Source organism: Strongylocentrotus purpuratus, unplaced genomic scaffold (assembly GCF_000002235.5).
Source record: "Strongylocentrotus purpuratus isolate Spur 01 unplaced genomic scaffold, Spur_5.0 spur5_contig_833, whole genome shotgun sequence".
Classification (NCBI taxonomy): domain Eukaryota; kingdom Metazoa; phylum Echinodermata; class Echinoidea; order Camarodonta; family Strongylocentrotidae; genus Strongylocentrotus; species Strongylocentrotus purpuratus.
The window spans coordinates 193969-221584 of NW_022145539.1; the positions used below are offsets into that span (position 1 = coordinate 193969).

Consider the following 27616-nt stretch of genomic DNA (forward strand, 5'->3'; position numbering starts at 1 on the left):
GAAAAAAGTGTCCTCTTACCCCCCTCCCCCGCTTATTCAGCGGCCGGCTGAGTCGTTGCGATTTTTTTTGGGACCCCAAAAAAAGAAAAAAAGTGTCCTCTTACCCCCCTATGCTATAGAATGAGAAGACTCGCGAGGTTTCTGGACAACGAGAATAAGATTTTGAGATCAGCGAGCTTGTTTACAAAGACTGTAAATCTAGGTCTGCGAGTCGGAGCCTTGAAGTGTTTGTATATATACAACACAGTGTTTAATCAGTATCCCAAGTTGGCCACTTTTTATTCATACGTTTATTCATACCAGCTAGTCATGGAAGGTTATAATCAACGTTTCAATGAATGGAAGCAAAACAAGTACGAGTACTGAAAATTATCGAGTTTTGTGACGACGGGTATAAGAGGACTATCTTTTTCTCTTATTCTCCCTTTGCTATTCACCTCTTTGCGTTTTTTCCTTTTTGTGCACCCCTTCAAGTATAGCATACCACCCTGGGCAGATGGCCATTGCCCCCTCCCTCCCCCTCCCCCTCCCTCCCCCGTACACCTTTTTTTCTCTTTATTCTCACTTTGCTATTCGCCTCTTTGCGTTTTTTCCTTTTTATGCACCCCTCCAACAAGGCCTACCACCCTGTGCAGGGGCCCCATTGCCTCCCCCTCCACCCTCCCCTCCCTCGATCCCCCGTACACCACGCCATACACCACGGCATACACCATGGCACGTCTAGACTGATCCTTATTTTCACAAAGGATATATTGATGGGCAATGATTATCGCCGAGTCGCACGATCGAAATGGATCCTTGAATAGTCACCAGACCATGTCTTGAGCTATACCTGTCCTGCGTACCAATAAGTAACGAAATTAAGCCACATCGTTCTCTTAATGCTGCGCAATTGCGAGTTTTTTTTTTTTTTATTCCAGCAAAAAAAAAATCATTGTCTGGGTGCAAGTCTCGGTGTACAACGTACGCCACAGCTTGGGAACATAGACGAGTTGGCGCAATCGAAAGTGACACAAATTCTTGGGTAAGTTTAAATTAGATCTTGTGTATTTTCGTTTCTTTTTCCGTCTGCTGTGTTCCAAATCACAGAATCATACGATTATTATGAAATACTAGAAGCAAACATATATGCAGAACTTCCCTTCGCCTAAATCCTGCATAATATATGCATTAGCCAAGATATTTGATTTATTGAAGTGTGCCAAACTGTGGGTGTATCGGCGAATACTGAGGGTTCCATGGGCAGATAGAAGAAAAAACCGACAGTTAATAATAATAATAATAATAATATGGATATTTATATAGCGCCGGTATCCGTCAGGTTTTGACGCTCATGACGCTTTACATAATGATATTACCCTGGTTGTAGCCGAGCTGCCAAAGTAACTAGAGCTCAAGCATATCATGTACCCATTAAACACCTGGGTGGAGAGTGGCAAAATAATATAGATTAACGTCTTGCCAAATGACTTTAGTGCCGCGGCGGGACATGAACCCCGTACTTTGTGATCTGCAGTCGGGTGACTTATCCACTAGTCCACAACAACAACACTGACATGTAGTGGCATGTGCAGATCCAGGCGGGGGCACAGCCCGCCTGTGCCCCCCCCCCCCTTTGGCCGCTAACAAAAAATAGAGAAAGAAAGAAAGAAAACAGGGGACAAATAAACTGCTAAAAATTTCCCTTGGTATGCGTTAGAGCAGGACTTCTCAAAGTCCGGACCTCCGGGGACATTGCCTTTTTTTAAAGGAAATTACAGAGTTTTGATAGTGTCAAGGAATTTTAAAGGAAATTCAATATATCCAGGTGACGACCGAATCAGGTGCGGTCCCCTTTTTATGGCGGCCTAAAAAAGAGTAAAGAAAGAGAAACACAAAGGTAAAATAGAACAAGAGAGGAAGAGGAAAGAGAGAGAGAAGGGGAAAATAAGAAATGTTATACTAATAATATAAAAATCGCTACTCTGAGTAACAAGTTGGCAACGTATTAGATATATAGGATGGAAATCAAATCCCATTGAACTGATGCGTACTGCCTGCATCAACGTATACATCACTGGCTGAGCGGGGGGGGGGGGGGGGGGGGGGGGGGGGGGGGAATCAGCTGCCTGCGGCTCTGCTTTTTTGGTGGCCTTAAACAATGGAAATGGAAAAAAGAGAGAATGGTGGAAGGATAAATGAGAAAAGAAAGAGACTATAATGTAACAGAGAGGAAGAAGATAGAGGGTAGAGGAAAAGGAGAGAGACAGAGAGAGAGAGAAAAAGAAAGACAAAAAGGAAGAACATGAAACTTCAATTTACACTTACAGATTACATTTCCGATAATTTGGCTCGACATAATTATGCCAAAAAAGTCTTCGGACGAAAGTACAAAAATACGAACAATAAGTTCTATAATTGTCTTTAAGTGAGAAAAAGAGGTTATTCTAAATTGAAATGAAAGCGGCCATGCGGCTTATAACGAGGAAATTACAATTTCTATCGCTCTTGACGAATATTTTGATATTTCTAAATTTAGAAGAAATCAACTTCCTTGGGCTCCGCCCCCTAGACTCCCGGCAAAAGCTCTGCCCCTGCACCCCATCCGTAAAGATGGAAGTGGTTCCCAAGTATAACATTGGAGAGAGTGTGAGTTTTATGTTGTTTAAGCTTTTAACAACCACTCCCGTGAAAAATTATTCACACAATTTACTGCTGGCTTCTGCCTCGAGATTACTGGAGCGAAGACAAGTAACAATGTATAGCAAGTGAAGGATTTATCCTTTCTATCCAAATGGATTCTTCTACCATTCTTGATCAGAGGTGCGTTTCAAACTCGATGATGTGGGCATCATCCCATTGAATGTTATGTCCAGTTTATTAGGGCCGTCTACTGAGGTTTTTTTGTGCTCGTTAAAAAGAGCACACAATAGGGGCAGTGCAGATTAAATTTCAAGTGATAGATTAGAGTTTTTATCACTCACGACGGCTATCTAGAAAGAACTACGAACTTCTGAACTACGTATTAAATAAGATGCAATGCATAACCTGAGAACTTTGTTGGGCTCTTTAAAAAGAGCACACAATAAGGGCAGTGAAGTTTATATTTTAGGGATTTTTATCGCTCATGACGGCTATCTAGAAAGTAATCTTAATTGCCAAAACTCGAGAGCTTCCGGGGGTTCCGACTCCTGAATCCCTGGCGGGGGCACTGTCCCTGCAACCCACCAGGGCCCCTAAGGCGGACCCCTGGACCCCATTAGTAAAGATAGAATTGGTAACCAAGCTAGACAACCCGCAGTTGTATAAAATTGTCCTTAGGAGAGAGTGTGAGTTTCCATAAGCCCCATAAGCTCAAGACGGTCATCTTGAGGTTCTGAATTGCTAACACTCGAGAGCGTCCTGGTGCTCCACTCCGGAACCTCCGACATGGACTCTGCCAGTCCCCAAGCTCTGCCATGTTGTATGGATCCATTTGAAAGCAAAATAAGCCCCACTAAAGTATGCATACATATATATGTAAACGTCTTTGTGCTCTGCCACTGGACCCCACCACGCAGTGGCGGATCCAGGGGGGGGGGGGGGGGCCCGGCCCCCCCCCCTTGAGAAAAAAATCATGTAAAATCACGTGATTTTTACCTTTTTGGGGGGTTGGACCCCCCCCCTGGCGCTCAAGGGGGGGGGGGGGGGGGGTGCAAATTGAAATTTTTTGAGGACAAAAAAAAAAGAAGTGCTCACTACCGGGTACAGATACCACGGAGATATCACTACCCCCCCCCCCCTCCCCCTGGCGCTCAAGGGGGGGGGGGGGTGTGCAAATTGAAATTTTTTTGAGGACAAAAAAAAAAGAAGTGCTCACTACCCCTTTGATAAATCCTTCATCCGCCGCTGAGAAAATGTATATATACCTAGTTTGATCCCTTTCCTTTTACTTCCTCAGTATTACTTGTTATTCGCAAATCTAAAGTTTACTGAAAGTTCATAATCTGATACTGTGCGACAAGTCGTATGAGTTATGACGTTGGTCTCCCCAGAGCAAATAATTCATCCAAATAAAAAAAATCCACGTAAGAGGCATTTTGAAAGTTTTTTTTAGAAAATTCCAGGACAGTGGGTGTTCTTTTTCAAGAAAATCTATTTAAACGAGTGGAAGCACTAGCGGTTCTGTTTTTTAAACTGTAACAATTCTCCTTGGATCAGATATAGACTTAAAACAAGCCTCATTATTTTCAGTACCAGTATCATTGCTGTAAAACTTGGGAGAAGAATCAATACAATACATCGGCTTGATCTGGCATTACATTCCCTCTAGACAGTTACGTTCTCAAACTCTGGCGTACTTGTTATTCCTAGGGTTAAAACAAAGTGGGGAGCGAACCTTCGCTTATGCCGGGCCTTCATTGTGGAAAACTCTCCCTCAAACAAAAGTCGCAGTTCTGGTCAAGTGTTTAAAAATAATCTTAAGAAATATCTGTTTAAGTTAGCCTGTAATTGATTACCATTTCCTTCGATGTCCGTACCTTTTCTATTGCACTTATGTAAGTATTTATCATGTATTTCATCTTTCGCACAAGCTGCGCCTTGAGCATTTTATTGTCAAGTGGATTTGGCGCCATACAAATCTGATGTATTATTATTATTATGCCTGCGCGGGTGTCTGATCGTGAAAAACATACTCGTGCTGGTCTGTTCTCTTTCAACATTAAGATGTTAAATTCAGAGACAAAGCGCACCTTTCTACGTATGACAAGTGCCCCCTTTTTTTTTGTAAGAACTGCTCCCTCTTCTATTAAGTGCCCATTATCCTTTTGATAAGTGCACCCCTATTTTTCATAATACTCCATTTACTTTTCTACGAATGTCCCTTTTTACCTTTGATTAAAGCCCCTATTAAAATCTGATAAGTGCTCCTTTTCCTTCGACAACTGTCCCTTTCCCTTTGTGATAAGTGTCCTTTTTCCATTTTCATAAGTGCCTGTTTTCATCTCTGGTGAGTGCCCCTTTTCAGGAACGAGAAGTACCCCTCACCACCTCTGAGTGCCCCATTCATCTTTGACAATTGTCCTTATTCAAATCTGACACTTACACGTTTTACTTTCAGAAGTGCCCCTTTTTTCTTTGTAATAATTGCCCCCTCCCCTTCTGATAAGTGCTCTTTTTCTTCTTTGATGAGTGCCCCTATTCACTTCTAATTAATGACCCTTTTATATGATATGTGCCTCTTTCCCTTGCTAAAAAGTGCCCCATATTCAATGCTAACATTCGTTTTTTTCCCCTCCATTTTCCCATGAATACTGAAAGGGCTCTGAGCTACATCGACGGTAAGACACCCAGAAAGATGAAACACGTGAGAATCGGAGAGCAGGAGGATGACCCAGGGGAAACTGAACAACTTCCGGTCAAACGGGAACTTGAAGGAGGTGATACTAAAGTAGAGATGAGTAGCAACACCGGAACTAAGCATTGGGCGACCGGTAACTTCATCAGCGTCGTAACATGGCAGTGGTTAACACCGCTGTTCCGCACCGCCAAGAAACGCGGACTTAACGACAACGACCTCTATCCCATCTTGCCCGTGGACTCAGCGGAGAAAAACGCCAAGATCTTTGCTCAGTTATGGGAGGAAGAGATAAAACATCACGGTGGTGACGCGGTCAAAGCATCACTGGGACGCGTCATTCTGCGGTTCGTATCGTGGCGTATTCTCGGCAGTATGCTCATGGTTATATTATCCCAATTGGTCATATTTCTTCTTTCGGTGAGTAGCCTCCTGTTATATAAACAAAGACATCATGATATTTCAAACTACGTCTGATAATACCGGGGGGAGGGGGGGGGGGGGGGGGGGGGACTCAGATTTGGTTTAATTGGACGAGGGTGTGCGGCTGAAGCGGGTTAACCCATACCCATTTTTAAGGGTCAGTTTGGCAGAAAATACTACTCATTATCAGGGTTTCGAATCTAGAATTTTCACTTTGGTGTGATTATGGGTGAGATATTGTTCTGAACTGAGAAAAGACTCAGGCAAATATGTGAAAAGTGGGGGCACTTTAAGGGATTTTGCAGGGCAAAATCATACTCCATGTGTAGGAATATTTTTGCAAAAAAATAACCCAATAGAGCGGCACATCCCCGTATATCTTGTGAGGCCAGTACCATTTTTACTCTGTTGTTAACTTAGCCATGCCCATGGTCCTGCACGTTTTTCTCAATAATCATTACCAATTAGTACTTTGTTCTCACATAATTCAAAAGTTAAAAGGCATAAAGAATAAAATCTACATGTAAAATCGGTTAGTGTATCAACATTTTACTTTTCTTGGTGCGTTTTTTTAATGATTTTACGAAACGGAGAAAGAGACATTTATGATAGCTTATTACTATTGTCTGTTACATTTCAAAGCCATAATCAAATTTATCAATTGCCGGTAGAAGTAGGTAGTTGTTGTATTAAATCTACGATGGATATGCGATGTCAAGGGATTAAATAGTCGGCCAATTTTAAAGAAAAACCCAACTTTTATAGAAAACTACTCTAAAAGAAAGCAGAAAACTCAAACAATTTGAACGGACATAAAATGAGAGAGTTATGCATTTTATAAAGCTGTAATAGTTATTGGCACTTCGAATTGGCTGATTGATTGAGTGTAAAAGATAACATATTATGATGATGATATGACAAAGCAATTACGGAAGAAACATCCTACACAGCTGGACCATTTCAGCACAGCTGTTCTTCCGTTGGGTCCGACAAAATAAAATCGGTAATGTCATTGTGACGTATAGTGCCAGACAATTTTTGTTGTTCAAACACAACAAAAATGTCTAAAATGTCAATTATTCAAGATGTATGACTCAGGAGGGCCTTTTCTCTCTACCGAGGACCTATAATAATATGCTATTCATAATATGTTTTGGGTAGTGCCCCAAAGGAGAACGCACTTAGTACGGGAAAAAATTACAATGCTTATGTACACGACTAACGGGAAAGTTGTTCGTGACTATACGTCAGAAATCCACTGACAAAATATAGTTTACAGTTGTGTGCGCCATTTTAAACAAAGCCAATGACCTAGAGGTCATGTATTTATGCGTAAATTAGGATTGCGCCCATGCAAATTTTGATAATATCACTGCCCTACGCGCTGCGTTGTGCGCGCACATCAATTTGCATGGGCGCAATCTTAATTTACGCATAAATACCAGAGGTCAGAGGTTATTGGCCCCGTTACGGGGCCAATGATCCGAGGTCAACTGTCTGCGCATGCGCACTGATACAACTGTAAACTGGTGTATTGCCGATTTGAGATTGGCATATATTTAGTGATGTCTTAGTTCAAACATTTAAAACTTCCTTATACACCAGTTTACGGTTGTATCAGTGCGCATGCGCAGACAGTTGACCTCGGGTCATTGGCTTTGAAACAAAGCCAATGACCCGAGGTCAGTGGTATTTATGCGTAAATTAAGATTGCACCCATGCAAAGGATGATGTGCGCGCACAATGCAGCGCGTAGGCGGTGATATCATCATAATTTGCATGGGCACAATCTTAATTTACGCATAAATACATGACCTCTAGGTCATTGGCTTTGTTTAAAATGGTATTATTGGTCCGATTTATCTCAACTTTCGAGATTCCGTTTCGTTTCTATTTCTGCTTTCAAACAATATGAACGAAATCACGAAAGCTGGATTGCCCTTTAACGATTTTCTTTCTCACTTTTGAACAAACATATTTTCAGTCCGTTTCCATCCGTGGTCTTATTCAATTTTCCGAGGATGCGACTGCGCCCGTTTACCGCGGTATTCTGTATGCGGTCAGCGCTATGCTCTTCACAATGCTCTACAACATTATCCTCAATGCAAACTACCTCATCGGGGCTAGCACCGCGGTGCGGCTACGAGGCGGCGTGGTGGCGTTATTACTACAGAAGGTTCTGCGGCTGCGTGGTCTTCACAATACATCGATGGGCGAGATTGTAAATCTATGTGTCAACGATGCGAATAGACTCCATGATGTAAGTCACAACAACACAAAAATGTTCTTAATTATGCATTTGATATATGGATTTATAAAAATAAAGACAATCACAAAGACATTCGGGAATTTCAATGTGTGTCCCATTGACCACAAAAAACACCATTGGATTACGCAATATATCATTGTATACTGTTCGCTCATATCAAAGGGTGATGCATGGGCAAGCCTATTGAAATTGTCTTAGAATGATATTTTGCGAAAGACTATGTGACCCCGTTTATACGAAACACCTTTATTTGAACAAACATAGGAATTCATACTTGTTCTGCATAATTATTGCAGACTGAATTATCAAGAAAAACAATAATTTTAGTTCTCAACATTAATTAGCCAATCGGGTTCAACAGCAGACAAATCTCGCGAAAGTGTTTATTGCGACTATACCCATCAACTCAATTCCAAGAATTCCGATGTTTCATGAAGAGTCTAATTCATTGAATTCATTTTATATTCAAAATACCTCGTCTATGTTATATTGCTTTCGATAATGTTTGCTAGCTCTAATCCTACTTTCCTCTATCTCTCATACTCTAATTGCTATTAAGGGAGTGGTGTATACACCTTATGTCGTTGGAGCGCCCGTGTCATTCATTTGCGCATGCGTATTCACGACTTACATAATGGGCAAATCAGCTTTGATTGGGATGTTGGTCTACGCGCTCACATACATCGTACAGGTAAGTACAAATGATAATAATCATAGTTGCTATTTATAGCGCCTTTTCCACTGAATATAAAGTGCTTCATAAGATGCCATCAATTATAGTCGGCGTTAGAGTTAAATATACACAAGTTACCAACCAGCTACATGTAATGTAAATACGTCGTGATTAATGTAATGGATTTTACACAATATATATATATATTAACAATATTTGATAAATATGTTTATTATCTAAATGTTTTAATACATACCCAACAATGATTTATTTTTAACGTAGGAATATATTTATCTTTTTACAGAGACATCAATTTATAATTATGTACTTACCATTGATGAACAGGCAACACAGAGCAACATTTTGCTGACTTTTAATGTTAAAGACACAGGTGCAATAATTTCAGTATTAGCTTTTTACTTATTTGTATGTTATGTATTGTATTGCTTTTGATTAATTGTTGTTATTACTATTGTGAAGTTTAATAGATTTTAAAAATGTAAATAATATATAGTGATTGGTTTTAAATGCTACACATGAATACTGTTAGATGTTACCAATACTGTTTGAATGAATGATTGTAACAAATGAAATATAATGTTATGTAATGAAGCTCATGTATACATGTAAACATGCACAATTTAGCATTTTGGCTGCGAGGCATTGTTTTTTAATAAAACCATTATTGAATTGAAATGTAATTGACTCTAATCCTGCCAAATAAAAAATATTTGCAACTTTGGCGTTAAAAGCCTATAAGTTGTTTTAATAATAATAATAATAATAATAATAATAATGTAACTTATATCGCGCCAAATCCACTCTGTGGAGTGCTCAAGGCGCGTGTGAACAGGAAAAACGATCAAGACTTGAAAAGGAATGTTTTGAGATGAGTTTTGAAAGAATCAGAAGATAAACATTTTTTGATGTCTTCAGGAAGGCCATTCCATAATTTAGGACTAGAGTATGCAAATGATCTTTCCCCCCACGTTTTGGTAATTTTGGGGGTCACGAGAAAATCGGAAGTGGATGAGCGTAGAGGTCTTGCAGGAGTGTAGTTTTGGATTAGAGAGATAAGGTATTGAGGAGCAGAGCCGTGAACGCAATGGAAGGTTAGCAACAAAATTTTGAAAACAATGCGATCTTTTACTGGGAGCCAGTGTGTAGCGACTGCAAAACTGGGGAAATGTGGGTACGCTTGGTGGACAGAGAAACAATACGAGCTGCAGCGTTTTGAAGCTTCTGAAGTTTGGACAGTAGATTCTGGGGTAGATTGATTAGGAGGGCATTGCCAAAATCAAGACGGGAGGAAATCAGAGCATGTACTAATTTTTCGGTGGCAGACTTGGACAAATATTTACGAATAAAACCGATATTACGCAATTGGTACCTTACTGATCTGCAAATATTAGAAACTTGGTCAGACATTGTCATATGTGAGTCAAACATAACACCGAGATTGCGACACGTTTGTGACAAGTGAATTATGTGGCCAGAAAATGAAATGCAATTGAACTAACTTTACTAAGCTGTACTTTGGAACCAAAAATAAGGAATTTGCATTTGTCAAAATTTAATTTCAAGGAACGTGCGAGCATCCAATCATGAGCATCAGCCATGCAAGATTCAAGGCGATGAACGGCTCGTTCTGCAGCGGTTTGATCTGAATTGAAGGAAATCATAAGTTGAATATCGTCTGCATAAATATGATAATCTATGCCATGTTGTAACAAAACTTGTCGCAATCCAATTAAATAAATTGAGAAGAGAGTAGGCCCGCCCACAGAACCCTGTGGTACTCCACAAGAGAGAGGCAAAGCAACTGATTTGCAACCATTAATACAAACGATCTGAGAGTGGTATGACAAATAAGACTCGAACCATTTGTATGCCTCACCCTTGACACCAAGTGAACTGTGTTCAAAAGGATAGTGTGATTAACGGTGTCGAAGGCGGAGGACAAGTCTAGCAGCAGGAGAGCAGTTGAGTTACCCCTATCCATCGCTTGCAGGATATAGTTGGACACATTCACAAGCAGTGTTTCCACACTATGATGGGTTCTGTAACCTGACTGGAAAGGGTCGAACAAATCATTGTCCAGAAAATAATCCGAAAGACGAGAAAACACAACCCTTTCAAGAATTTTGAACAAAAAAGGTAGGTTTGAAACTGGTCGATAATTTTGGAGGGAATTTCGGTCCAGAGAAGGTTTCTTCAACAACGGAGTAACATGAGCTATTTTCAATGAGGAAGGAACATGTGCCTGCTCTAAACTCAAGTTAATCAAGTAAGAAAGGATGGGAGCGAATGTGGAGGAACAATCCATTAATAATTTAGTGGGAACAGGGTCTAACTGACGTGATTTGGGGGGTAGTTTACGTAAGAGTGACATAATCTCCTTAGGGGTAGTAGGTTGTATTACTTCAAAAGAAGAGGAAGTAAGGGGATGGTATGGTGTTTCGTCAGGTGATAAACTGTCGCAGATGGTCTTGACTTTCGTCTGGAAGAAGTGGGTGAATGTAGAGGCCATTTGCTGGCTGTCCGTGTGGGCTGGAAGTGGTGATGACTGTCGACGATTCAGAAGTCGGTTTGCTACTGAGAAGAGCTTTCTGGAATCATTCCGACAGTCTTCAATAAGATCTACAAAGTATGAGCGCTTCGCCCTTTTCACAAGTGAATTTACGAGGTCACGCTGGGCACAGTACAGATCTTTGTCGGTCTGAAGTCGGCCATTGGCCCTCCATTTCCTCTCCAGTTGTCTACGTATCCTCTTCTGAGTACGAATGTCATTGGTATACCACGGACAGTCTGCATGATTCCTCACTTTTCGTGATCTCTGAGGAGCATGAGCATCTAGAACCCTCCCGAGTTCTAACTTGTAGTGATGAACAGCTTCTTCGACACTACATGTAGCAGGAGCAGTGATGTTGCAGTCAGCAATGCTATTCGCGAAGGTCTCTCTGTCAATATCTCTGATGTTACGACTGACATATGTAGAGTGGGTCCGACTAGGCTTAGCGAAGTTTAGCTTCCATAAGATAGCAGAATGGTCGGAGATGCCAGGTATGACCTGAGGTTTCGAACACAGGATTTGATCATCAGCGTTCCGCACCATGACAACGTCCAGGATGTGACCCTTGTCATGGGTAGGAGATTTGACTAGCTGGGAGATGCCGTGACTAGTGAGAAGATCATTAAACTTTTGTGTGTTCGGTGCAGAGTTATTGTCCAAGTGAATGTTCAAGTCGCCGGTGATGACATATCCCCCAAAACGTTATATTTTCATAGTTCCGTTAACCCGTTGGCTACTGAATTATCTAATTCCCATAAGCTTAACACAGGGACCACCAGGTTCCAGTAAGCAATGGGTTAATATACATAATTCTTATGCCCTATACAAAAACATTGACGGTAGATATTATTTGTTCATATATATCAAGAATTAGCAATTGTTTACTGTTTACTAAGTCAATAATGTTGGTGAAGGTGATGGTGGCCGTGGCCATGTGGAACCCATTTAGGACCCCACAGACAATGTCCATATTTGATAGTCCGTATTTTGCCCCAAAATGCCCACAAGGTTTACCCAGATGGGGCCTACGTTTAACATACCAATCTTACAATTTTCGCACAATCTTATGGGATATGTATGGATATCCCTTATGAGACCCATATTGTAACTCATATGCGGCCCACAGGCGCCCCATATTAGTCTAGTTCTGGACCCTTTTATTGATTTTTTTTTATTCGCCGACTATAAGCGTTAAGCCGAGTGATGGCGCGATACTTAATGACGGCGCGATCCTCGACAACCGCGCTAGTAAAGGGTCCAGTCCAATAAAAAAAATTATAATTCATAAGGTACAGGATATGTATAAGAAATGAGGTACATGGTATAATGTATAATGTATAGGATTCAAGGTACGTGGTATAAGTTGTAAGGTATAGAGTATAATGTATAATGTATGGAATGTAAGGTATATGGTTTAAGGTATAATGTGTAGGGTATACGGTACAGGGTATAATGTGTAAGATATAGGGTGTAAGGTACATTATATAGGGTGTAATGTACAAGGTATAAAAATGGGGTATACGGTATGGGGTATGATGTATGTGGTAAAGGGTATGGGGTATGGGGTTTAAGCTAAATGGTATGAGTATATAAGGTGAAGAGTATAGGGTATAGAAAGGGGGTGTAAGATAGAAAACATACGCAAAAAGAGACCAAGAGTATTTATGTGTGTTCATATTACTTTAAAATACAAAATTTCCCAACTCTTATGGGGCAAGGAGTAAATCCTTTTCTGGCCTATATCTTACCCTCAATTTTTAAACATCTAGAATACCACTTTTTAAACCGGAATGCCGCGAGAATATAAGAAACCGAAAGATTCTCACATATATATTATTTTTTGTTAATTTGATAAGGAAATAACATGTCAGAGATAGTAAGGTGTCTATTTTACTCATTCGCTTTGCTCGCTCCCAAACTTAAGAAACGAGATAGTTTCAGGCGGGGAGTTCCATGAATATCTCCATAACAATAATATGACGATATTCTCTGCCCAAATATAATCATATTTATTGTGTTTTTCTAATATCAAATTGAAATTCATACCAGGATAAATTGTCTCTTTATACCCTCTCTCACTTCACTTCTCGCAAAATTGATATATCAAGATGATTTCTGGTAACGACATGACCGAATATACTTTTACATTTTATCTAGTTTATATTGATGACTGAATAACATTTTTGCTCGCTCGCAATATTTCAGATCAGGAGAGCATATTTTCGGACAAGAGGCCCTCGGCCCTCACTCAACAATGTGCCCTAACGTCTATGTGTAGGAGGGATGGAAAACTAATTATGTTAAATAGATTAATTTTAGATTGGGGCGACGGGAAATGGTTTAACTCCAAAAAGGGTGCCGTGACTAAAAAAGGAATATACAGTGCGTCCCAAAAAAAAACGAAACCGAGAATTATCAATGTTTTATCATAACTTAGTCACATTTATAATTACTAAATAAAACATATTTGGAAAGCTTAGATCCTCCTCTTTTCGCAATATGTGATTAAAATGAATTTGAAGAGAGGAAACCAAAAAGTCATTTGGCGGACGGTATCTCAATTTCGAAAAGAAAATCACATTTCTAAAAAATTGAGGTTCTGCCCATTCAATCGTTAATTCTCGGCTTCGTTTTTTCTGGGACGCACTGTTAATTAAAAAAAACTAGATGGAATTTTGACTGCGCGCAGTCGAAATGATGCCTCCGCCATAGAGCAATTTAAACAAGTTTGGAGTTTAAATCTCCAGTGGTTCTTGAGATATCATGATAACAATCTCAATTTATGGAATTTCATAAGTTGACCTATGTGACCCTTGACCTTTGACCTACGTGCTCCAAAATCTATTCAGATTGTCTTTCTATGGTGATACACACTATCATTAAGTTTGAAGTTTAAATCTCCAGTGGTTCTTGAGATATTATGATATGGTGATACATACTATCATTAAGTTTGAAGTGAAAATTCTCCAGTGGTTCTTGAGATATCGCGATAACGATCTCAATGTATGGAATTTCATAAGTTGACCTCTGTGACCCTTGACCTTTGACCTACGTGTTCCAAAATCTAATCAGATTGTTTTCCTATGGTGATACACACTATCATTAAGTTTGAAGTTTAAATCTCCAGTGGTTCTTGAGATATTATGATAACAATCTCAATGTATGGAATTTCATAAGTTGACCTCTGTGACCCTTGACCTTTGACCTACGTGCTCCAAAATCTAATCAGATCGTCTTCCTATGGTGATACATACTATCCTTAAGTTTGAAGTTTTTACATCTCCAGTGGTTCTTGAGATATCATGATAACAATCTCAATGTATGGAATTTCATAAGTTGACCTCTATGACCCTTGACCTTTGACCTACGTGCTCCAAAATGTAATCAGATTGTTTTCCTATAGTGATACACACTATCACTAAGTTTGAAGTTTAAATCTCAAATGGTTCTTGAGATATCGCGCTAACAAACTCAATACAAGGAATTTCATAAGTTGACCTCTGTGACCTGTGACCTTTGACCTACGTACTCCAAAATCTAATCAGATCGTCTTCCTATGGTGATAAATACTATTCCCGAGTCTTAAGTTTAAATCTTAAATGGTTCTTGAGATATTGTGATAACGGTCAAACGGGACGAACGTACGGACGGACGTACGGACGGACAACCCGAAAACATGATGCCTCCGGCACCACCTTCGGTGGCGGAGGCATAAAGACGCTGATCTTGTAGACTAAAGACTCCCCCCCCCCCTTAGGATTGAGCCGACGCTGCTCCTCTGATGGTGGTGGTGGTGGTAATGATGATGCTGGTGATGGGGGTATAATGGTGATGGTGGCTCGATGGTGGACCCAAACAAAACATTTTGTTTGGGTCGGTGCGGCATAGCCTTATTCAAAATGATGACAATAACGTGGCGTAATTTTGTTGAGATGGGATTGCGTCAGTGATTAGCACGGCCTTGACGCGTCATAAGAGAGTCGTATCGTACACAAGGTAAATGCAATAATGGTAAACAGTACAAAATAAAGTGTTTTTTTAATTAATGCAGTTTGGGCTTATTCCCTATCTAGGTTTGATTAGCGCAAGTGATGACGTGATGAAAATAAAGCCTTCTTTGCAACAGGCCTATCAGGTTCATCGCCTTGCCTAGCTAAGCAGCATTTTTGTCTTGTTCTTTATAATAGTTCGCATTAACAGGAGGCAAGGTGATCTACCGTGCACGCATGATGAAAGAGACGGATAAACGAGTTCACATCATCAGTGAGATGCTGACTAACATCAAGTTCATCAAGATGTATGCATGGGAAGATTGCTTTGAGAAGAAGGTCAATGGTAGGTCAAACATGGACCAGGACTATTCTAGATTGTGTGTCGTAGCAGAGCTTTTACGGTCGGTCTACACATGGACACTATATAAGAGGGAGAGTCTGTGGTCTAAGAATCGACCTCAATTTCAAAAACTCTGCATGCAAAGGGGCCGGGGCATGGAGGAGGAGGACTAGACAATATCGATTAAAATAGGAAATGTCATATGTTACAATGAAATATGGATAATCTAATATGCAGAGACATTCTTTTAGTTTGTCTGTTTGATTAAAGTTTCTTTTTTCAAGGGGATGGAATTTTCACCCTTTCCTTTGGCATTTCCCGAAATATTTGAATTGGTGAAAATGTTATTTTGGCTTCTCCTGAGTAATTGTAATTAGATACAAAGTCAGAGGCTGAGATATAAATATCGACATTACATATCTATGCACGTCCTCAAATCCTAGTCTCGTTTATTGAACTTTCAAATTTACCAATCATATTCGAGAATAAAATATAATAATATAATATAATATAATACAACAACCTGTCTAATGCTAGATGGTGCACCCCGATTGGGTATTTTCCATTATCCAATCAGCTAGGATCCAGAACCCTGAAAAACAAAATGCTGACTATTATGGGATGATAAAGGAAAACATTTATAATACTAGAAGTAATTGCAAAAATGTAAAACTATGACCTTTCAATGGATTTCCAATGGACAGAAGGAAATAAGGAAATTAAGGCCTCATTTTGTTTTTAACTCTGCAGAACTCCGCCGAAGTGAACTACGACATCTCGTTGGTTTGCGCATCCTTAGTGGTATCGAAAAGAGCCTCATCATATCTGTACCAATAGTAGCTGTAGTAACCACAATCATGTTCAAACTCTATCTCAAAGAGAGTCTTTCCCCAGACCAGGTACGTTCAAATCACACCTCAGAATCCCAGACTCTTTTTCTCTCTCTCTGCAACATTATTTTTAATGAAAAAATGGGAATGCGAATAATGTACCATGTACGATGGTTATGTTGGTAGAGGACTAGGGCTTAACAAATTTCATCAGCAGAAACGGTATTAGGAGAAAGAAGCTGCACATTATTAAACTATTGATTTTTATTGTACTGAAGTGATGGAGAAGTATTCGACTGACATAGTAACTGCAGGTAACGTTATGTCGTGCCCATAATATATCCAAGGGGTCGCTCAAGACGACTAAAAGTATAATTATCACACTGGCTTTTATAGCCAAGCCCTCCAAAAGTGCTGAAAACAGTATCAATGAATAACGTCTTACTATGCAGGCAGGCGCGTACGCAAGGGGGGGGGGGGGGGTTGAACCACCCCTTCAGTATTTTTAATGAGTGTATTTTGGAGCAACCCCCCCCCTCCTCCACCCCCTTGTGATTTTTTTTTTTTTTTTAATTAAAAAAAAGAAAGGAAAAAAAAAAAAAATATGCCTATGGCTGACCTAAAAAAAGTGTCCTCTTACCCCCCCCCCCCTCCTTGAAAATATCCTGCTACCTACGTACACCTAGATCCAGAGTTGTAAATGTAAAAATAATGTCTTTTCAAATGATATTCGTGCCACTGTTGCAACTCGAATTTTGAACTATTGATCAAAGTCCGGTGATGTATTCACAAGACAACGAAATCTCGACTTACCCATGGATGTATTCGGGTTAAAAATATAAAATGCAAGATTAATTTCTTTACGTTTAATTTTTTTTAAATACCATCCTCATCCTATCTATTTCTAGGTGTTGACCTATTTAGCCGTCATCTACAGTATACGTTCGATGCTCAACATGTCTCAGTATGGTTTTCAATACTTGAGTGATATCCTGGTGTCCATACCACGTATCAAGAACTTGCTGATTCAAGATGAGATACTACCCATCACAGACAGTGTCAATGACCGGTCGAATGCGATCGAGATGAACTCGGTGTCGGCTGCTTGGGATGACTGCAGTAAAGACAAGAAGACTCAATGCGATACAGCTCGGGTAAGATAAACAAAGTAAACATATACCACAAACTGATCAATGAATCCGTTTATCGATTGATGTTCATTTTCCCATAGGAATTCCTGAAATCACATTCTTTGCGAAAACGAAACTTATTTCTTTCTTTGATCAACCCTGGATAACCAAATCAGCAAAGAGAAATGCTTCCATCTGCTTAGTGTCTATTACTCGCTTAGTATTCCTTATAAATAAATCATGTCTGAATGTAACTTATCAACAATAAAATGGATCTATAATTTCCCTTTCTATGAACTACCTGACGGTTGCTAGGATACAGAAGATCATGACTTCCTAGACAGAGGAAATGTTCCATCATCAAACCTCTATGGAGCATGCGCATTGAATGATGTATCGGCGGCAGTCAAAAAGGTACGGTATAATTTTCTCCTTTATCTGCATATCTATTATTAATACAATCTTGGTTGTTTCATGTTCAGTTATGAGAGTTTGCAATCAAATAGACAATGCAAAATCTATAACAAAATCAAAATACTTTCAGAAATAAACGTAACTATAAATAGAAAGGGGTAATGCTACGTCAATGGTTTGAAAGATGTAAAACAGAAACACAATTCTTTTGAATGCACGACAAACACGTATAGTTATAAGAATCCTTTCTACTTTAGTGATCAACGAAGGCCGAACTTTTTGAGGGGTGTCTAAATACGAGGTGACGGATTGTCGTGAATTAAGACAAAACTTGCTCTCTTTTTAAACAAATTTGGCAGGGATCTCTTGTTGGTATATGCGGTAGTTTAGGAAGTGGTAAAACCAGCTTACTACACACCATACTGCAACAGACACACATCCTTGAAGGGTCCATAGCTGTATCAGGGTCTTTGGCATACACCTCCCAACAACCTGATATCTTCAACGCAACATTACGTGAGAACATCACCATGTTCGGCGACCATTGTGAAGATGAAGTCGAGACTAAGGACGATGCTGAGAGAGTTCACAGAGAAGAGAGATACTGGGAAGCGGTCAGGGTATGTTGTCTGAGTGACGAAATCGCGGCGCTTCCGTGCGGTGATCGTACGGAGATCGGCGAGCGTGGTGTCAACCTGAGTGGAGGACAGAAGCATCGTGTGAGTCTGGCTCGAGCTGTGTACGCTGATCGAGACATCTACTTACTGGATGATCCGTTGAGTGCTGTGGATACAAGGGTAGCAGAACACATCTACACAGAGTGCCTCGCAGGTATCCTCAAGGAGAAGACCGTACTCTTGGTCACATCTAACCTACAGGTAAGTCTACTTGCTTTTCTATTACAGTTTGAATCAATCTGTAATGTTTTTTCAACTCTGTATATATCATAACACTTTGGAAGCGTATAGAAGCTGAATGATCAGATTAGTATAAGTTTTCTGGTAGAACATTTGGTATAATGATGTATCCATACTGACATTATAATATAGAGTAATCCTCATGTCATATAAGTACGTTGCACTACAGTGCGTCCCAAAAAAAACTATACACTTTTGAAATGGCTGCCGTATAAAAAATATAATATTCTTTGGGGAAAAGTTGTATATGTATGGAAAGCTCATAAACCCAACTTTCATATGACACCAAAAAGTTCGAAAATAATTCATGCTTGGGTGAGCACTGCTCACTTTTGTAACGGGTATGAAAATTAGTTTGCGCAGGAATTAGCCTTCCAATTTGTGAGAGGTAAATCCTTTGGAGCTTATGGAATTGAGAATAATATGACCAATTTATGATCAATTGTGATGAGTTTGGGTTTGCTAAGTGAAATTTGTGGTTCATGGGATTAAAATTGTATGCATGAGTGAACAGGAATTGCATTTGTTATTACCGTATAGCAATGTAACTTTCCATGGTAGACTCAGTGGTGTGTTCATGGGAGTCAGGACGGGGTGATGGTACATGGTACAGGGGAGGTGAAATGTAGGGTAGGACTTTGTTGGGTAGATGGGATAAGGGTCAAGAGGACATGTATGCCCCTCCCCCTTCTCTCTTTCTCTCTTGACAATTCATTAGACAATCAACATTCAGCAATCAATCACTTAATCAACAATGTATCAGTCAATCGGTCAATCAATTAATCAATCAAGCATTCAATCACCATTCTGTATTTCAATCAATTTAATCATTCAATAAATCGATCATAATTAATCAATAAGTCAGTCACTCACTCAATCTATCAACCAACCAACCAGTCATTTTAGCACTTGAGTTTCGCACAAGAAATACGGTACAGTTAAACACAAATTCACAAATTTGTAAAATGAACATGTCAGTTTTCAATTTTATAACTGTTTCGTCCATCTTGTAAGAGAAAAAAGGGGAGAAAATATCTGAAAATGGAAACAATGGCCCATATGTCCACCTCCTCTTTCGATGCACAATCTTGGTGAAGGTTTTTATTCACAGTCACAGATGTAAAAAAAAGAAAAGAAATAACAGTTTGTAACACGGAAATTACAACATGTACCAACACTCCATCCTGACTCCCATGAACACACCACTGAGTCTACCAGGGAAATTTACAATGCTACAATAAAAAATGCAATTCCTGTTCACTCATGCATAAAAGTTTGGTTTAATAGACCATGAAATTCACTCAGCAAATCATGAATGTATCATATCACCCTCAATTTTGTAAGCTCCAAAGGATTTACCTCTCACAAATTGGAAGGTTAATTCCTGCGCAACCTAATTTCCATACCCTTTACAAAAGTGAGCAGTGCTCACCCAAGCATGAATTATTTTCGGACCTTTTGGTGTCATATGAACGTTGGGTTTATGAGCTTTCCATACATATACAACTTTTCCCCACGAATCATATATTTTTTTTTTATTTGGCAGCCATTTCAAAAGTGTATAGTTTTTTTTGGGACGCACTGTATATTTACTATCAAACTATAGTCGGCATAATTAGTCTTGATGTTCATTTTCCAGAGGGTTCTATAGCTTACCCATTGATATTTTCCAAGTGCGCATATGGTAATAGTGAGAATTCAATTTTACTTACGCTTGTCGTCTTACTTAAGGAGAATCTGTCGTGACTATGAAAACATTTCATTGGAATTTTATATCTTAACATTTTCTGTTATCTTAGTACCTGAGCAAATGTGACGAGGTGATTGTTATCAGCAATGGACGGGTGATCGAACAGGGTACACACACGCAGCTCATGACAGATGAAGCCGAGTATGCTCGCCTTCTACGAACATTTGGCTCTGACCACGACAAAACAGCAGACGACTACATCAGCGTGCAGAACGACGACGAAAGCTGCACCGATAACGGTGACCTCTTGGCAAATTGCTCGACGAGAAATATGAATGAAGAGTGTCTAGAAGAAAAGATTAAGGGTCAGTTGGTAGACGCAGAGACTCACAAGCAGGGTGCAGTCAGCACAGGGACCTATCTGGCCTATTTCAAATACGCAGGAGGTGTCCTTCCATGCTTATTTTCTTTATTCTTATATATTCTATCACCAGCGAGCGCTGCATTCAACAACGTCTGGCTAAGTCATTGGCTCAGCGCGGGCAGTGGCATCCCTCAAAATGACACCCATCAGTCAGAAGATGAACAAGATATTCTGAAGAATCCTGAATTCCATTTTTACAGGGATATCTATCTGTATAGCTTTCTGAGTGTGTTTGTAGTATGTAGTCTTAGCATAGTTTATTACGTAATGATTACGCTGAGGGCGTCGTTCAACCTTCATCGATCCCTCTACAGGCAGGTCTTCAGTTGCCCGATGGAATTCTTTGATACCACTCCATCGGGAAGGGTCCTGAATCGTTTCTCTCGTGACATTGATGAAGCAGATAATGAAGTCCCGAACGCTCTCGAGACGGCCCTCTGGACATTTCTCAGTGTGTTTGCAGGTATTGTTATTGTCATCATGGTCTTTCCCTGGTTTATCGTCTTTGTTGCCATTATTGCTATTGTCCTTGTGTATTTGTCTCGAATGTTTCTACCAGCTATTCGTGATATCAAACGTATTGAAAATATCAAACGATCACCGCTCATCGGACACGTTAAAGCTACAGTCGAGGCTCAGACTACCGTCCGGGCATTTGGCATGGGAGAACTCTTCGTTAAACGCTGTAACAAGCTTTTAGACGCCAGCGCTGTTCCAAAAATGCTGTTTTTACTGGGTCCACGATGGTTGGCATTTAGACTGGACCTATGCGTAGCAGTAGCCCAACTGCTACTTGGTCTATCTGTCGTTTTTACACACAACACTACTGCTGCCGCTTTTGCCGGGTTGGCTCTTGCCTACTCTGTACAGTTTTTAGGAACATTTCAATTTTCTGTTCGAATCTTCACCTTTACACAGGCCCGTTTCACATCCATTGAACGCATCACCGAGTATATAAAAAGATTGATACCTGAGGGGGGCACCGGGAAAAAGCATATATCAAAAAGTGATATTGATAGTTGGCCCAAACATGGAAATATCACAGTTGATTCACTTCAACTCAAATATCGAGACAACCTTCCGATTGTATTGAAGGATATTTCCTTCCATGTTAATTCTAAAGAGAAAATTGGAATCATTGGAAGAACTGGATCAGGCAAATCGTCCATTGCAGTAGCGCTTTTCCGTCTCGTCGAAGCAACCTCTGGCAGAATCCATATCGATAACCTCGACATTGGTAGCATCCGTATCAGGGAACTTCGTTCACGTATCTCTGTGATTCCTCAGGATCCTGTTCTCTTTACAGGAACTCTTCGTTTCAACCTAGATCCATACGATCAGTACTCCGACGCTCAGATTTGGGATGCTTTGGATAAAACATACATGAAAAAAAGCATTGCTGGTATCCAACAACAACTTGAAGTCCGGGTGACGGAAAATGGCTCTAACTTTTCCTCTGGAGAAAGACAACTTCTCTGTCTAGCAAGAGCTCTCCTGCGCAACTCTACGATACTGTTCCTTGACGAAGCGACTGCGGCTGTTGATGCTGAAACAGACAGTCTGGTCCAAAGTACAATCAGAACAGCTTTTTCAAACTGCACAGTTCTGACCATAGCCCATCGTCTTCACACAGTCCTAGACTCTGACCGTATTCTTGTCTTAGAAGATGGTACCGTCCTGGAGATGGATACTCCAGCAGCACTTCTTGCCAACCCAGACTCCAGACTAAACGCTCTCTTGAGCTCAGGACAAGACGTTTCCGTCAATAAAACCAACCATTGTGGACACAATTAGAACATTTCCTATGAGCAGGATAAGAGTGAAGGATGTGGGACTAGGCCATAATGTGTAGATTTCAGCTTTGACACTTCTGTTTAGGATGGAAGACAGGGTAAAGCCCAATGGTAATAAAATAACCGGCTTATTGATCCAAGACCCAATCTGATAATACAGCTCATACTGCTTGCTCATTTTTCCTTTGTTGGGGGGTATCTCATTGATATATTACGTAATGTGTGTCTCCTTTCAAGATTTGGTAAGGGGTAGCTAGGTTTCGAGTTAGATGTAAATAAGGGTTGCTTTTTTTAGGAGAGCGGGGGGTGGGGGGGGGGGGGGGGTCCCATAAATATAAAGGCAATGTGTGTCCCCTTTGAAGATTTTGTAAGGGGCAGTTTTCGAGATTGATTTACGTCAGGTTTTTTTGCGTCATGTCAAAAGAATATACAATAAAAAGAAAATAACAAATTCATTAACATATACGGAATACACTGATTACATTACGCAAGACACATCATATGGTATTAAATTGAAAAAGAACAACAAAAAGAACGGAAGAATGTACATCGAAGTAAACAAAAACAGAGAAACAGACGGCTGGATAGCCCATTCTCAGTTGCAACTTGCATAGTGCAGCTGGTCTTCTATGGGAACCAGAAAGAAAAAGAAGAAAAAGGAGTCGAAAACGAAGAAGAAAATGGAAGAATAAAAAGCAAGACAAACAACATACAAATAAAGAGAACAGTGGTATTTAAAATAAAATGATATTAAGGTCTCACGGTATTATTTAAATTACGTGTGAAAGAGATCATTGAAATAAGCATAGAGATGTGCAGTTGCGAATAGGTTGGGGAATGCTGTTGTTATAGTGTTGTATAACTTAGCCTCCCTGTAGTATAAAAAGCGTTTGCAGTTGTCTGTTCGGCGTTTGGGAAGAGAAACATTATTGTATTATAGATGATAAGGCCTGGGGTATAAAATTTGTTTTCAGTTAAATAATTTGGCGTCATGTTATAGAGGATTTTAAACATCATAACACGAGTACGGAATTTTTGGCGAGATTTTATAGTCTCCCACCGCAGTATAAAGTAACAGAAACATGTAATGGAGCTGATCTTCCATGGGGACCAGAAAAGAAAAAGAAAAAGAAGACGAGGAAGAAGAAAAACTAGTAGAAAAAAAAGGAGAAGATGGAAAAACACAAGACCAAATAAAACAAAACAAGAAGAACAATGGTATCTATTAATAAAAAGTACTAAGAGGCTGTTTGATGCATGTGGTGATTTTGGTACCCAGAGGAATATTTTGCACAAAGGCCCTACAATGGACATTAATAATGTTAAAGCAATGATTAAATTGCTTCTCGAATGTGGTGACAAGGCTCCGACTTTCGTTGCAAAGGACCTGAACAGGCTCCCGCCTGTTAGTTTTGACAGCCTCGATGTGTCAGCCTTGCTGGGAAGACTTCAGAAACTAGAGGGTGAAATGACAGCACTGAAGAAATCTGTTATGTGCCAGGCAAAAGTTACTGAGGATATTCAACTATAGTTACATCCGAGATGGATTCACGTGTGTCGGCTATATATCTCTACGGTACGTGCAATAAGCTTCTAGTTCCACGCCCACCATGTCTACTGTACCAGTACCACAAGAAGTGCGGAGTGAGGATCTTTGGAGCCAGGTGGTACGTCGGGGTGGGAAACGTAAGGCCCCTTATATTGAGCCCAACTCTAGCCAGGCCCAAAAACAACCCCAGGAAAGGCCACAGCCCAAAAAGAAGCCGGGTATAGTTGGGACAGCCACTGTAGGGAAAATACAAGCTGTCAAGACTAAGAAGGTCAATGTCTTTGCTACTCGGTTCGACCCTGATCTTGATTCTACCATACTACAGGAGTACCTAAACGAAAGGCTGAATGACTCTGTTAAGTGTCGAAAGATAGAAAAGGAGAAAGCTCGTTTCTCATCGTTCCAGGTTACCGCTTTATGCAATGACGTCGGAGATGTATGCACCTGATATCTGGCCAGATGGTATTTTTGTTAGGAGGTTCTATGAGCCTCGGAAGCAGGGGTCTGTGACACTTTTAGAGTCTTCTGGACCTGTGAGCAGTAGTCATTCAATACTCGAAGAGAAGACCCAGAGAGAGCCCTAGCTTGGATTATGCTAACCTTTTTAAATTAACTTCGATTGTGTTAGTTATAATTGTCGTGGGCTGCGTCTTGGGCAGAGCAGTGCAGAGAAATCTCGTCGTCTTGTCATTGAAAAACTATTTCAGGATGAGGTAGACATCGTCTGTCTTCAAGAAACTTGGTTAGCTAAGCAAGATTTAAATGGAAATAACTCTTTACATTCGTTATATCATGGTATTGGTGAATCTACTACAGATCTCAGAAATGGTCTGGTTCGGGGTCGTATACCGGCCTGGTGGGGTGGCTATACTCTGGCACACTAGATATGAACACTTAATTAGTGAAGTTAGATTAAATGTTGATTGGGCTGTAGGGATTGAATTCAAAACTGATGATAAGAAATTTGTCATCATTAATATATACACTCCTTATGAGTGTCCTGTAAATGAAAGTGATTATCTTGAGAAAATAGGATTTATTGCGGCGGTTATTTCTGAGCTAGACACTACCAGTGTTTATGTGGTAAGTGATTGGAATGCAGACATATCTGACAATAGTTCCTTATTTGGAAATCATTTGAGACAATTTTGTTGTGATAATAATTTTGTGTTATCAAGTCTGCATTATTTACCTGCAGATAGTTACACTTATGTTAGTGAAGCATGGCATATACCACGTCATGGTTGGACCATTGTATATGTACAGCAGATGCTAATGCCTCTATAGAGAAGATGGAAATTATGTATAGATTTGCTACAACTGATCATATTCCTATTAATTTATCAATTGATGTTGACAATTCGCCTGGGCAACGTGATTCAGGCATGGCTAACACTGTACATAAAGGCAGGCTAGATTGGACTAAGATTGATATAAATCGTAGGTATAATTATTGCTGTGATACTATGCTTGAGGGAATTAATGTACATGCACACAATGCTTTTTTATGTCGAGATTCTAATTGTGTGAACAATGAACATGTTAATTATGTATTTAATACATATGATGATATTGTGAAATGCTTATGTGATGCTAGTGAATCTCTATATCACTGTAAAAACAAGGTTCATAATACTAGGCCTGGCTGGAATGAGCATGTGTCAGAGCTCCACTCTGCTGCTCATGAGGCTCACCTACTCTGGGTTGAAGCTGGCAAAACACACAGGGACGGTTATTTGAGCTAAAAAATGAGGGCCAATGCACGATTCAAGTATGCTCGCCGTTTTATTAAGAATAATGAGAAAGTCATGCGGGCGGACTCTGTTGCTCGTAATTGCAGGGTAAAAGTTATTATGAATTTTGGAAAGAAATTAAATGTGTTAATAATAGTAAAGCGCCTCTTCCAACTAATATTGAAGGTATCTCTAGTGATGAAAAAATAAGTGAATTGTGGTGTAGCCATTATAAGGATTTGTTTAATTGTGTACAGAGTACGGTGCAGCTAGGATGTTACTAATGTTGACTTTGATGTAAATATGGTTATCTCTCCTGAGGAGGTTAAAGAAGCTATTAGAAAATTAGATGACAATAAGTCATGTAGCCTTGATACTATAACAGCTGAACATTTAAAGTTTGCAAGTCCGAAACTCATGCCCTTGCTTGCAATGTGCATTTCCGGATTTTCGATTCATGGTATCTTACCAGATAGTATGATTTCCGTTGTTTTGGTGCCGGTGTGACCGCGCCGTTTGTCCTACCAGTTTCGTTTGTCCGTCGGACATAATATGCGGTATGCTATCCGCACATTCTGTCCCCCCATTGTTTTACGTGTATATTTGATAAAAGGAAGCAACTCGGCAAATCAAGGTATTTAGACTCATCATGTGGTTGACATTTTTTCTAAAAATTACATAATAATAACTCTACAATTTTTTTAAAGCAAATGGGCCAGTCCTTTTGAAAGTAGAAGTGAATATTTTCTTTAAAACCTTTATTCTATGAAGACATACTCGTGATATCGGCCCCACAACTGTTGTAATCGATTATACTTTTAAACGTGGCTTCGTACTTCAACCAACTCACTACTAGTATAAATATATATATATATATATATATATATATATACTCGTGATCCAGGCCCCGCCCTAAGTATTTGGGGGCGTTTCGAGGTTTAATGAAGGAGTTAAATGGGAAATAAAAGTAATTAAAAATTGGGTTGAAAGTGAGTGGGGGAGGCTAGAGTATTTAAGATAAGGTAGCGCGTAGCACAAATTGGCAGATGCTCAGGGGGTGGGGCATTTAATTATGGTCAGATGAGCATATTTTAATACCTAAATGGTGTATGGTCCAAGGGGCGGAGCCCCCGGAAGCGCAGGGGTTTTGGGCATTCAAATAAAGGTCAGATTAGCATCTAGGCGCCAGCCTTAGGTCCCAAGGTGGGGTCCAGGGGGCAAATCCCCTGGAAGCTCAGGGGTATGGGCATTTAATTACGGTCACATGAGCATACTTTCTTTTTCTATTTCTTTCTATTTAATTCTCTTTAATATCATTTTTCAAAAGTGTGGGGGTGGGGGGGGGGGGGGGGGGGGGGGTGGGCTTGAGCCCCCAAGCCCGCCGTTCCACGGGACCTTACATGTAGGCCTCTAAATATTGAATAAGCACATTTCTTGCCTGGCTGTAAATTTTGATATTTGTCATTCTCCAACAAATGCATAAAAAGTATAATTTACTAAAAAGTGAGGAAAAAATCCCGAAAAATTGGACCATTTCAGCAACATCTGTA

At 40.0% G+C, this 27616-nt stretch overlaps 1 protein-coding gene across 1 annotated transcript; it reads left to right on the forward strand.

Moving 5' to 3' along the window:
* Positions 1 to 745: 745 nt before the first annotated feature.
* LOC115918584 (multidrug resistance-associated protein 5-like) lies at positions 746 to 26699 on the forward strand. The gene is made up of 10 exons (XM_030984268.1): positions 746 to 1024; positions 5281 to 5737; positions 7725 to 8000; positions 8569 to 8700; positions 15442 to 15589; positions 16337 to 16485; positions 17325 to 17570; positions 17862 to 17960; positions 18320 to 18838; positions 20677 to 26699. Exons 1-10 carry the CDS (start codon positions 882 to 884, stop codon positions 22783 to 22785), a joined length of 4278 nt encoding a protein of 1425 aa, XP_030840128.1. The 5' UTR covers positions 746 to 881; the 3' UTR covers positions 22786 to 26699.
* Positions 26700 to 27616: the final 917 nt, after the last annotated feature.

What these genes read in the sequence shown, in the direction of transcription:
- LOC115918584 (XM_030984268.1), top strand. Translation starts at nt 882, where the DNA reads ATGCTGCGCAATTGCGAGTTTTTTTTTTTTTTATTCCAGCAAAAAAAA. An exon ending in CTTTGAGAAGAAGGTCAATG is followed by an intron (nt 15,590 to 16,336) that starts GTAGGTCAAACA and finishes TTAACTCTGCAG; the next exon opens with AACTCCGCCGAAGTGAACTA. An exon ending in TGGTCACATCTAACCTACAG is followed by an intron (nt 18,839 to 20,676) that starts GTAAGTCTACTT and finishes CTGTTATCTTAG; the next exon opens with TACCTGAGCAAATGTGACGA.